Genomic DNA, 14,150 nt, shown 5'->3' with positions numbered 1-14,150 from the left:
TTCAAATCCAATCTGCAGTCTGGAGTGACTTGTTTTGCAAAGTGAGTAATCTCAAGACATGACCACAAAGCAGACAACTGTGAGGCTGAAAGCTGTCCACAAATGAGGCCTGAAATTCCAATCCAACGGTGGCTGGGTGATTCAGGGTGCCCATAAATTATATGTAAGGGCATGGTACCAGCGATGTTGAGATCCTGGCTTTAACTTTGGACAGCCTCCGGTTATTAAATCAACCCTAAACCATGTAACCACGTGCAAACTATTCATGGCATCAACCCTGCGAATGTTGCTGAACGAAATGTTCTCATGCAATGTGATTTCAAAATCATCATCATCATCATCACCCGCATCCATTGTAAAATCCACAAACCATCGCCATCTCCCTCGCCCTCCTGCGTTGTAACAATCCACCCGGCACCCGCGTACAAGCCGATTTCATTGCTCCACTCCACAGCTGGACAAGCCCTCTATCTGCAGCATTCCTTCCCTTGCTGCCACACCATAATTAGTCTTGACCACTGGCCATTATCCCTGCCAGTGACGTGTCCTGCACAAGGCCTACTTACTCAACAGTCAATATGAGCGTCTCTAAGCTGTATGCGTTCTCTAATCCGTGTGCTCCTCTTACAGTCTCTTAATGCAATTCCAAGCTTGCATCTCTGCGTTATTTTCTGTTCACTTTCAAGATTTCCTTTGACATTTTCTTCCTCAATGACCGTGGTTCTGATCCGCATGTCACCGCAGGCAACATGTATGTTGACCTTCTTTCGCACCGTTTGTAGCCAACCGTAATAATCGGAGTTGTGGGGGAAGGACCACAAACTAAAACACACAAAAGACATTTATAAATAAATATGCACCGTTTGAAGCGCTGTGTTCTTTAGGCATCTTTCCAGCAGCACTCCAACCCACTTGACCCACCTCTTTACCTCGTCTCAACTGACCTTATTGAAGCTTTTGCAGAGTTCGTGCGGGGACACGGTCAGAATTGAGTGTGGGGGTCACGCAAAGGTCAAGGGAGCAAGCTCAAAGAAACCATTTAAAGAAGGGAGCTGGCAAGGAATGTGCGAAAGGGGGGCTAGTGGGATTGGAGAAAACCCCGAAAATATACAGCTTGGTGGAAAATGGAAGAGGGGGATCGAGGGTTTATAAGGAGGTGGAGAGGAGCTCGACAGCTTGATGATGATTGCTTGTGTTGCAGTCGAAACGTCGTGACAATTTGATTGTTTTATATTTTTATTATTTTATTGTTTCCTTTCTACGTGACTTTACCGAAAGAACCAAGAATGTAGGAGCTCTAAGGTTTACAAGGTGGTGGAGAGAAGAGAGGGTCCATAAAGAGGAGATACGGGTTAGAAGGAGGTGGAGATGAGAGAGGGGCTATAAAGAGGAGAGGGGGAGAGAGAGGGCTTATGAAGATATGTGAGAAAAGGCTCGGTGTAGCAGGGAAGAAAAGGATTGACGTCAACACGCGTGTCCGTGCCCTGCAGGTGTTGGTGTTGATCGGTACGATAAAGTTCCCTTACCAGGACGACTCTCGTGGACTCCCGTTCACGTAGATATATATAAATAATAAGGCATGCGTTCAAGTGCCCTTCCGCACAGCATGAATGGGGTGTCAGTGTTGAGCGAGAGAGGCTCGTGAAAAGTGATTGCGGAAGAAGTATCCGTGGTGTCAGTTTCCAGGGCCACTCTCTGACATAATGCAATGCTCTGCTGACTTTAGACGTTCCAGAAGGATGTTTCGTCACCTCGTGACATGGCTGATAGCACGGTCGAAACGAAACCAGTGACACGAAACCTCAAACCACTCGCACATGAAGTACAAATCGCATCCTGGAACAAAAAAAAACAAGGAAAAACGCGTACAGCAGGAAAACACCCTCCCGGCTGCTCACGCTGCGAGCTGATGTGATGAGATTGAATAGGAATGGTCAAATCGGGGGGAATGGGGAGGAGTGGGAGAAATCAGACATGCGAGCGTGATGGGCGCACACGAACGCACGCACGAACGCACACACGCACACTCACGCACACGCACACACACACGCACACGCACGCACACACGCACACACGCACACGCACGCACACGCACGCACAAAGATCCCCCATATAGCCTTAACAGACTGTAGGGGCAAGTGCTGTTAGCGAGCACCTATGAAGGCCAGAACGGTACAAGAGGGGGTGGGTGGCCAGCACCACGCCCGACCGCCTTTGTCTCCCTAGTGGCGATGTTTACACACACCACCAGGTACTCATTTGAGGCTGAGTCGACCTAGGGGAGGCCCGGGACTGGTTCAAATAATCGTCACTGGTGTTGGCCGTGAGCGGGAATCGAACCCGGGTCGCCAGGTTCATAGCGCAGCGCGCTAACCGCTACACTATCGCTCCCTCACAAACACACACACGCCCACACACACACACGCCCACATACACACTCACACACACACACGCCTCGGTGCGCTCGGCGTGTGTAACGCACCCCGCGTCCCAGCCACAGGCCGTGGCCACGCTCGCCGCACGCCTCTTCGCTGTTCATAAGAAGAGGGTTTTGCTCCCTTCTCGCAATACAACAGGTGTTAAGATTTGATTTAAAGCTTTCGTGACTACAGGGATTCATATTCTTGGTTCTTTCGGTAAAGTCACCTAGAAGGGAAACAATAAAATAATGATTCCGGACATACAGTACCCTGGCGTCTACAAACTAAGTTGCCTCTGTGGTAGTAGTTACATTGGAGAAACCAAACGACATGTCTCGGACCGCATTCGTGAACACAAAGCAGACCTGAAAGACGGTAGGACCAACACCTCGGCCGTGGCAGATCACTGTTATAATTCAGTAGGTTCACATGAGATTGACTTCTCCAAGACAGAGGTTCTTTGCGAGCCATCTGGCTATCAGAGAGATTCATTCATGAGGCTATCCACATATACAAACACAGACAATTTCAACCGAGAAGATGGATTCTGGCTTAGCAATCATTGGAAGTGTTTGATAAACCATTTTAGGTCTTAATTGATTGTTCACGCTTAAGGTGGCTTTCAGACCGCCTCCATTATTTTCGTCTCCTCCCTCCTCTTTTTCGAACATAGATGGACTCGTCCATCTGAATAATTGCCAAATCGCTCTCCGTGTTGCTAACGTTAAAAAAAACCGCCACTTTTTTAAAAAAAATTCTTGCTGTGGTTTTCACACCTGATGATGATTGCTTGTGTTGCAGTCGAAACGCCGTGATAATTTTATTGTTTTATATTTTTCTTATTTTATTGTTTCCCTTCTACGTGACTTTACCGAAAGAACCAAGAATATATAGGTGTTAAGATGTTCAAACGTCAAACACAGATACCTTTGGCAAGGCATCACGTGCGTATAAATCGCACGCACTTGTGGAAAAACATTCAAACAACCACGCTCTGATAGTATATGGCATTGTCTTTGAAACTGATTGGCCTACACCAGAGGCAGCCTTCTTTCTGGCCTAGCCTCACCATGTCTAGACCCGGAACATGTAGAGCTCGGGTTGAGCAGTTATATCTATGGGACATTTTTTGGCAGTATAAAAAATAAGAATTGCCCTTTCTGATACTTGCAATGTCTTTGTACGGTTCGCCTTGTGGCCTAATAGCACGGGATATTAACCCAAACACATCGGAGAGCTATATCGATTTAAAAAAAAATGTTTAGCCAAAATGCCCTAATATTAAGTTTGAAGTTGGTAATTGTATTATTATTATTAAAACAAAAACCATCCCTTGTTGGAAGAAAGCAAAGTCCTAGGAAACCCACGTTTACGAGTGTAGAACCTTATTTCTGATGCAGGTACCGAGCTACTCAGCAGATGGGAGCCTCAGGCAGGTTCCATCTCGATGTGATCCATCAACCACCACCTCCAAGATCTTGGATTGTCGGCACGCACCAACACATCCGATGGGTTCTGTAACTTAAACAACTGTTTTTTTTTACTTGTAATCTGTTAACCCTCATTTTACTTATATTATTGCAAGATCAGAGCATGTATATTTAAAATAAACCCAAAAATCGGTTGGTGATATTGTATCTGCCTGTGAAAACTAATGGACGACAACAAATATTGTGCGGTGTACATTATTATAAATGTGTCGATGCTATCGTTAGTCGTGTGCCAATCCATTGCCTTGTCACAGTTTGGCCCCAAGGGCTCGTATCTGTTTCGGCGCGGACACCCAAAGCACATTTGTGCTCGCCATCCGTACGCCGGTAAAATACAACGTTACGCGCTGACACAACGCTGTGCTCAACTAGTGCGGCACCGCCTGAGTAATTAGGGCTGCACTTGCTCTACACAACGAAGAACACCTTCTAAGAAATGTCATAACGAACGTGCAGATGGGATTTGTTACGAAACGCAGCATTTCATCGTTTTGCAATTGAACCAATTACGCAGGAAAAGAAACATATTCATTCCCATCGGACTTCAATAACACTAGTTCATCATTAAGGCCACCCTAATTAGAATACACCACAGCCATGTTCAGTCTAATTGGGTTCTGCTGCAAATAGACGTGTGTGTGTGTATAAATATCTCCGTGTCCTTAACTGCAGCGGCCATTTGGTAATGAATCGATGGATGGAAAAGTGCCAAGCGAAAGTACTTTCAGAAAATCCAAAAGCCGGAACGGACTACTAAATCCCTTGTTTGTTTTGCCTCTTGCTCGCACTCGCACGATTTCTGCCTGAACATGGAGCAAAAGCTCATTGTTTAAATGTCCACGAAGCGCTTAATGCAGCAATGCGTGGAAAGATTTCAAAGTGATATATCACACGTCTTCATTGATATCCTGCAAGAGTTTGTGTTATCATAAACTCTAGACCACGAGTGCCACCAACACAATCATCGGCGCCAGTGACAACACAGCTACCAGCAACCACCACCAATCACCACAGCCCCGTCACCACAACCAGAAGCACCATCGACATTACCGCCACCACCACTACCAACACCACCAGCACCACTACCAACACCACCAGCACCACTACCAACACCACCAGCGCCACTACCAACACCACCAGTACCACTACCAACACCACCAGCACCACTACCAACACCACCAGTACCACTACCAACACCACCAGCACCACTACCAACACCACCAGCACCACTACCAACACCACCAGCACCACTACCAACACCACCAGCACCACTACCAACACCACCAGTACCACTACCAACATCACCAGCACCACTACTAACACCACCAGCACCACTACCAACACCAACACCACTACCAACACCACCACCACTACCAACACCACCAGCACCACTACCAACCCCACCAGCACCACTACCAACACCAACAGCACCACTACCAACACCACCAGTACCACTACCAACACCACCAGCACCACTACCAACACCACCAGCACCACTACCAACACCACCAGTACCACTACCAACACCACCAGCACCACTACCAACACCACCAGTACCACTACCAACACCACCAGCACCACTACCACCAGCACCACTACCAACACCACCAGCACCACTACCAACACCACCAGCACCACTACCAACACCACCAGTACCACTACCAACATCACCAGCACCACTACTAACACCACCAGCACCACTACCAACACCAACACCACTACCAACACCACCACCACTACCAACACCACCAGCACCACTACCAACACCACCAGCACCACTACCACCAGCACCACTACCAACACCACCAGCACCACTACCAACACCACCAGCACCACTACCAACACCACCAGTACCACTACCAACATCACCAGCACCACTACTAACACCACCAGCACCACTACCAACACCAGCACAACTACCAACACCAACAGCACCACGACCAACACCACCACCACTACCAACACCACCAGTACCACTACCAACACCACCACCACCACTACCAACACCACCAGCACCACTACCAACACCACCAGTACCACTACCAACACCACCAGCACCACTACCAACACCACCAGTACCACTACCAACACCACCAGCACCACTAACAACACCACCACCACTACCAACACCACCACCACTACCAACACCACCAGTACCACTACCAACACCACCAGCACCACTACCAACACCACCAGTACCACTACCAACACCACCAGCACCACTACCAACACCACCAGTACCACTACCAATACCACCAGCACCACTACCAACACCACCACCACTACCAACACCAACAGCACCAATACCAACACCACCAGCACCACTACCAACACTGCCAGTACCACTACCAACACTGCCAGTACCACTACCAACACCACCAGCACCACTACCAACACCACCAGTACCACTACCAACACCACCAGCACCACTACCAACACCACCAGTACCACTACCAACACCACCAGCACCACTACCAACACCACCAGTACCACTACCAATACCACCAGCACCACTACCAACACCACCACCACTACCAACACCAACAGCACCAATACCAACACCACCAGCACCACTACCAACACCAACAGCACCACTACCAACACTGCCAGTACCACTACCAACACTGCCAGTACCACTACCAACACCACCAGCACCACTACCAACACTGCCAGTACCACTACCAACACTGCCAGTACCACTACCAACACCACCAGTACCACTACCAACACCACCAGTACCACTACCAACACCACCAGCACCACTACCAACACCACCAGCACCACTACCAACACCACCAGCACCACTACCAACACCACCAGCACCACTACCAACACTGCCAGTACCACTACCAACACTGCCAGTACCACTACCAACACCACCAGCACCACTACCAACACCACCAGTACCACTACCAACACCACCAGCACCACTACCAACACCAACAGCACCACTACCAACACCAACAGCACCATTACCAACACCACCAGCACCACTACCGACACCACCAGTACCACTACCAACACCACCAGCACCACTACCAACACCACCAGTACCACTACCAATACCACCAGCACCACTACCAACACCACCACCACTACCAACACCAACAGCACCAATACCAACACCACCAGCACCACTACCAACACCAACAGCACCACTACCAACACTGCCAGTACCACTACCAACACCACCAGCACCACTACCAACACCACCAGTACCACTACCAACACCACCAGCACCACTACCAACACCAACAGCACCACTACCAACACCACCAGTACCACTACCAACACCACCAGCACCACTACCAACACCACCAGTACCACTACCAACACCACCAGCACCACTACCAACACCACCAGTACCACTACCAATACCACCAGCACCACTACCAACACCACCACCACTACCAACACCAACAGCACCAATACCAACACCACCAGCACCACTACCAACACCAACAGCACCACTACCAACACTGCCAGTACCACTACCAACACCACCAGCACCACTACCAACACCACCAGTACCACTACCAACACCACCAGCACCACTACCAACACCAACAGCACCACTACCAACACCAACAGCACCATTACCAACACCACCAGCACCACTACCGACACCACCAGTACCACTACCAACACCACCAGCACCACTACCAACACCACCAGCACCACTACCAACACCAACAGCACCAATACCAACACCACCAGCACCACTACCAACACCAACAGCACCACTACCAACACTGCCAGTACCACTACCAACACTGCCAGTACCACTACCAACACCACCAGCACCACTACCAACACCACCAGTACCACTACCAACACCACTAGCACCACTACCAACACCAACAGCACCACTACCAACACCAACAGCACCATTACCAACACCACCAGCACCACTACCGACACCACCAGCACCACTACCAACACCACCAGCACCACTACCAACACCACCACCACTACCAACACCAACAGCACCAATACCAACACCAACAGCACCACTACCAACACCACCAGCACCACTGCCAACACCACCACCACCACTACCAACACCAACAGCACCAACACCACCACCAACAGCACCACGACCAACACCACCAGCAGCATCACCATCAGCACAATCACCAACTCCAATCAAAACAAGGACAAAGATCCCCCGTATAGCCTTAACAGACTGTTGGGGCAAGTGCCGCGAGAGGAGCACCTATGAAGGCCGGCACGGCACACGAGGGGGTGGCGATGTTCACACATCACACCAGGTACTTATTTTAGGCTGAGTCGACCTCGATGAAGCTCAGGACTGGATCAGATAATCGCCACTGGGTTCCTAGCGCGGCGTGCGCTAACGGCTACACTGCCAGCACCATCGTCGTCAGTGCCTCGAGGGATTCCGCTCGTCCCAGAATCTCGGCACGTCACGCCCTCACCGATGGACACGAGCTTGATGTTCTCCCTCTCGAGGAACTCCAGCGCCACGGACACGTTCTCCAGCTGCATCTGGCGGAAGGTTGGCCGCGCGTGGTGCTTGCGGCACATCCGCTTCTGGCTCAGCACCTCGAGCAGCGCCACGAGGCGCAGGCCGTCCGAGAAGTCGCGCTGCAGGTCGTCGATCTGGCGCCCGACGGCGCGAAGGTGCTCGTTGCACCAGCGCGTGAAGGTGTTCTTCTGGATTCGCTTCCACGCCGCGTCCTCGGCCAGTTCCTTCTCGGCCGCAGCCACGAGCGGCTCGGAGCCGTCGTCGCGCCCGTTCATGTCCGCCCGCTTCTCCATCCCTCCGTCCGTCCGTCCGTCCACTTGGCTTGCAAAGGGGACGATCCTGTCGCGCGGGCGGGAAGCAAAGAGGACGCTCTTATTAGGCGCGTGTAGCGACGCGTCGGTTCGTCCGTAGAAGTAGATTGTTGCGCTCACGTCACGATACAAATTGAGCAAATGGGGTCAATTGCTCGATCAATCAATGGACTGGAGAAGCCCCAGATCAACATCGCTCCCTGCTGGCAGACCGGCATCCGCTTGTGACTCACAGGGGCAGCCGCCACGGGGGTAGTCCCCTGCCGCAGAGTGCCTCGAGCTGCGGTGCACCGGGCGGGGTGCTATGAACATGAATTGTCGGTGATTACTGCGATCACGATAATGATACGTGCGTGGGGTTGTAAGAGAATTGCAAATGATTGTTTGCGTATTAATGCTAACGGCGTGCTAATGTTAGATAGAGGTGAACGGAATGAACACGACTGTACAAATGGCATGGAAACTAAACGCACGACACCAAGTCGAACGAGACAGCAATATCCGGGACGGAACAAAGTTATCCAATTCGTGTGTAGTAGGCAAATGTTTTTTTTCATGCAATCTTTGGTGAATATACACGCATACGGTATCTCCGACAACGCAACAAATCCACCCGCCGTGCAACATATTCCCAAGGTAATAAGCAAGAACGGAACAGGTGCTGCTTATTGTAAACACGCGCACACTTCGCGAAACAGACACGACCGCTGAGTGATCGCGAACTCGGAGGAGCGGAGCGAAGGGGCCCGCGGTTTCCCTCGTGTGCTAGCCTGAACTGGTGCGGCGCCTTCCGCTGACTCCTCAACGAAGAGGGAGCGGGAATGCTTCCCGTATGGACGGGGGAAGCGTGAGAGAGTTCCGGATGACTGGGGCAGTCGCGGAGACGGGATAGGTCCTGTGCCTGGGCACGATCCGCCGCGGGGGGTCTTGGAACGTGTCCCGAAGACCGCCGGAATTTCTCCGAGGTCAGAGGTATCAGGAGAGCGAAGCGATGTGGCGGGTGACCTTGAAAGGTGGTGCAATAACGTGCAAGATTGCCATGCGGAGTACCGTATGGCAATCTTGCACGTGACTCTGAATTTGACACGAAGCCAGTGCAAAGGTTTTTTAGCGCAGTCACGGAAACCATGTGGCTGCGTCCCATGCCGAAGATGGCACGTGACGGGTCACGGATGGATTTGCAATCGCCAGGACAACACCCATGATTTATGTTTGTATGTTGAACTCATTTCATACCGTACATAGCCAACCTTACTAATCGGAGGTGCGGGGGGAAGGACAACAAACTAAACACAAAAATAAGTCCTAAAGAAATTAGTTTTCAATCCAGATGTAAAAGTGCATAGCTCCAGTGGCTTCCTAATATCGGAAGGAAGAGCGTTCCAGACGGCCGCAGATGCGCATCTGAAAGCGCGCGATGCAGGTGACCGCCTTTGTTCAATGACGAGCCAAAAATCGCTGTGAAGACGACCGATGTTGCAAGCCAGCGTGTTTCCTGTGCCAGCATCGGTCGGAAGAGCTGTAAGGCCTTCCATGATATTACCGTGTGTAGGATGTGGTTGTCCAATGAGAGGGTTGGAGATGTGTTTAGCCCATTTCGTTAACATCTGGATCCAAAAGGATGCCTGTCTCACAGCTTCAAATTGTCAGACTCGTTAATGCTGAAATAGCCTCTCTCGACTTAAAGCTTTCGTGACTGCAGGAATTCATATTCTTGGGTCTTTCGGTAAAGTCTCGTAGAAAAGTTCAAAGAAAATAGTAGTAGTTTTTGTTATTTTCTTTGAGCCTATCTACGTGACTTTGCCAAACGACCCAAGAATATCGCCTCTCTCCTGAATGCTTGTCGAACCAGAGACCCCTGGAATAATTAAAATTCATAAAGCGCCCTTAAACAATATTTCTCAGGGCGCTGAAGGCATTAATATGTACTGAAATTGATACGTATTTATACATACTCATATTGACGCTTTTTGCAAACAGGCCATGAAGAACAAACTGTCATAATGCACCACTTTACCCATGGGTGATACAGACAAGAGGTTATGTGCTAAATCGGAAGTTTGGATCTATATAATGTGTGCGAACTTGTAGATCCTTTACTGAACGCTAATATAAGGTATTTTGTCTAACTCAAAGATCTTACACGGTCAGTATTGCTCCGTGCCGGTGAGCGGTATTGCTTCTCCAGCACGTGCTGTGACTTGCCTTGGCTGCCACTCTCAAGAAGGCAAGTTATAGAATTGGATAAAGTTACAATAACACTCAGCCCTTGCATCTCCACTGAAAGACACCGTTTCATAAGCCGAGTTGGGGCCATAAGCAGAGTCCTTGCAGGTGGCTGGAATGTGACATCAGATCCCTTGGTTGCTCTTCACAACAGATGCATGCGGTTTAAATGCTTCTCGCTTGACACTCAAATCACCTTTGAATAATCATAGTAATAATAAAATAATCAACTATATAGTGTCCCCGCGTTTTAATCAACGTTCGGCGACGTTCATCCCCACCGGCCGTTCTGATCCAGCGGTGGAAATTCCACGTTCGCATGGCCGAGACCAAGTCTCTCCTTTCGACATTCACCGTTTGCCTCCCACCATGTGCAGCAATCACCTCGACGTGCTGAGCAATCGACGATGACGTCGACGATGACGAAGCCGACGACGTCACCGCGTCGATTGTCCGCGGTTACGCTGACGTTACAGCTCTGCCATGTTTTTGTTTGGGTTTGTACCTCGTGTTGTTGTTGTTGTTGTGCAGCACAACATCAACAACAACCCCACTCCCCGGTGTAACCCGAAAGCAACGTCCGATAGCCAGGGCGATGGGTGGCGATGTGCCGAGGAAATGAAAACGATCATGACCGCGAGTCGGTGGTGTTATTGTTGATCCAAACTTGCGTTTGAAAGCGTCGACTCGCCATTGAGCAACTCACCGCTTCATCAGCTCAGAAACATCACAAGCCGGCAATAATAATGATCACAGGGGAAGCGCCGAGGATCAACATGGGAGGCACAAGAAGTAGACCGTGGCTTTGTGCGAATTCTATTAAAATGGCATTACGCGTACAGTAATACGACATAATTTCATAAAATGACTCAATTTTGCCGCACTTTGTAAAGTGGGTCACATGTAATTACCGCTCTAAAGTAGCTTCGAATGTGGCCCTAATTGCTCTGTGTTACCGCACTCCCTGCGAAAATGTCCAAAACCACTGCTTAGACATCATCAACCTTTTAGCTTCGAGGCTTTTTGGCCACCTGGGGCCAATGTCGCAAACGTAATAAACTTAGGACAGCTCCTTATATTTAGAGAAATTGCCCCCAGGGTATTTGCAAGAAGAAGTTAAAAAAACCCCACTTTAGTTGTACATTTCTCTCACAACAGCACCCTTTCCGTGACACTTTTTCGTTTGTATTTAGCCGCTATTTTCCTATTTCCTTCGGTTTGCGGATTACCGCCGGCTATCCCAAGTGGGTTTCCGAATCGAAGCTGGATAGTTCGACGAGACAAACCTACGGGCGTTGCCCTCTCATGTGAGCGAGTGGCCTCGTGAGAGAAAGGGAGTCTGCCTTTCTTGACCTCGGATAACTATTTAACTGGGAGCGCAGCACGTGCGCCACCGATTAGCAATTGCTTTTGAATCGGTATTGTTTCAAGGGTTTCCCCGCAACAATATCTTGGTGTCTGTTTCAAATGCAGCACGGTATTCCCTCGTTTTGTTGAAGAGCTTGCTATCCGCGATTGTGGCTATCCGCGAACTCGCCACGACTATATCGAGAGAAAGTCAAGTAAAGATGCGAGATGGTGATGAGAGATAAAGTGATGAGAGATAAAGTGATGAGAGATAAAGTGATGAGAAATAAAGTGACGAGAGATAAAGCTATGAGAGATAAAGTGATGAGAGATAAAGCGATGAGAGATAAAGTGGTGAGAGATAAAGTGACGAGAGATAAAGTGATGAGAGATAAAGTGATGAGAGATAAAGTGGTGAGAGATAAAGTGATGAGATATAAAGTGATGAGAGATAAAGTGACGAGAGATAAAGTGACGAGAGATAAAGTGATGAGAGATAAAGTGATGAGAGATAAAGTGGTGAGAGATAAAGTGAAGAGAGATAAAGTGATGAGAGATAAAGTGATGAGAGATAAAGTGATGAGAGATAAAGTGATGAGCGATAAAGTGAAGAGAGATAAAGTGATGAGAGATAAAGTGACGAGATATAAAGTGATGAGATATAAAGTGAAGAGAGATAAAGTGGTGAGAGATAAAGTGATGAGAGATAAAGTGATGAGAGATAAAGTGATGAGAGATAAATTGACGAGAGATATAAAGTGATGAGAGATAAAGTGGTGAGAGATAAAGTGATGAGAAATAAAGTGATGAGAGATAAAGTGATGAGAGATAAAGTGGTGAGAGATAAAGTGAAGAGAAATAAAGTGACGAGAGATAAAGTGATGAGAGATGAAGTGGTGAGAGATAAAGTGGTGAGAGATAAAGTGATGAGAGATAAAGTGACGAGAGATAAAGTGACGAGAGATAAAGTGATGAGAGATAAAGTGATGAGAGATAAAGTGACGAGAGATAAAATGATGAGAGATAAAGTGGTGAGAGATAAAGTGATGAGAAAGATAAAGTGATGAGAGATAAAGTGGTGAGAGATAAAGTGAAGAGAGATAAAGTGATGAGAGATAAAGTGATGAGAGATAAAGTGATGAGAGATAAAGTGATGAGCGATAAAGTGATGAGAGATAAAGTGACGAGATATAAAGTGATGAGATATAAAGTGAAGAGAGATAAAGTGGTGAGAGATAAAGTGATGAGAGATAAAGTGATGAGAGATAAAGTGATGAGAGATAAATTGACGAGAGATATAAAGTGATGAGAGATAAAGTGGTGAGAGATAAAGTGATGAGAAATAAAGTGATGAGAGATAAAGTGATGAGAGATAAAGTGGTGAGAGATAAAGTGAAGAGAAATAAAGTGACGAGAGATAAAGTGATGAGAGATGAAGTGATGAGAGATAAAGTGATCAGAGATAAAGTGAAGAGAGATAAAGTGACGAGTATATAAAGTGATGAGAAATAAATTGAAGAGAGATAAAGTGGTGAGAGATAAAGTGATGAGAGATAAAGTGATGAGAGATAAAGTGATGAGAGATAAAGTGATGAGAGATAAAGTGATGAGAGATAAAGTGATGAGAGATAAATTGACGAGAGAGATAAAGTGATGAGAGGTAAAGTGACGAGAGATAAAGTGGTGAGAGAGATAAAGTGATGAGAGATAAAGTGGTGAGAGAGATAAAGTGATGAGAGATAAAGTGATGAGAGATAAATTGACGAGAGAGATAAAGTGATGAGAGAGATAAAGTGATGAGAGATAAAGTGGTGAGAGATAAAGTGGTGAGAGATAAAGTGATGAGAGATAAAGTGATCAGAGATAA

The 14,150-nt window shown here is 48.1% G+C and overlaps 1 protein-coding gene across 1 annotated transcript in view; it reads right to left on the bottom strand.

Annotated features, from left to right (window-relative positions):
- LOC116942327 (filamin-C-like) overlaps positions 1 to 14,150 on the bottom strand; it is a 106,892-nt gene that overhangs the window by 78,327 nt on the left and 14,415 nt on the right. Inside the window, exon 2 of the mRNA XM_032954092.2 lies at positions 8,350 to 8,738. Within this exon, the coding sequence (XP_032809983.2) occupies positions 8,350 to 8,692 (343 nt within the window). The 5' untranslated portion in view covers positions 8,693 to 8,738. The remainder of the gene's footprint in view (positions 1 to 8,349; positions 8,739 to 14,150) is intronic.

This window comes from Petromyzon marinus, chromosome 14 (assembly GCF_048934315.1).
Source record: "Petromyzon marinus isolate PM22_M1 ecotype Great Lakes invasive population chromosome 14, UKy_Petmar_22M1.pri1.0, whole genome shotgun sequence".
In the NCBI taxonomy this organism is placed as follows: Eukaryota; Metazoa; Chordata; class Hyperoartia; order Petromyzontiformes; family Petromyzontidae; genus Petromyzon; species Petromyzon marinus.
This window is presented reverse-complemented; position numbering and strand designations above follow the sequence as displayed.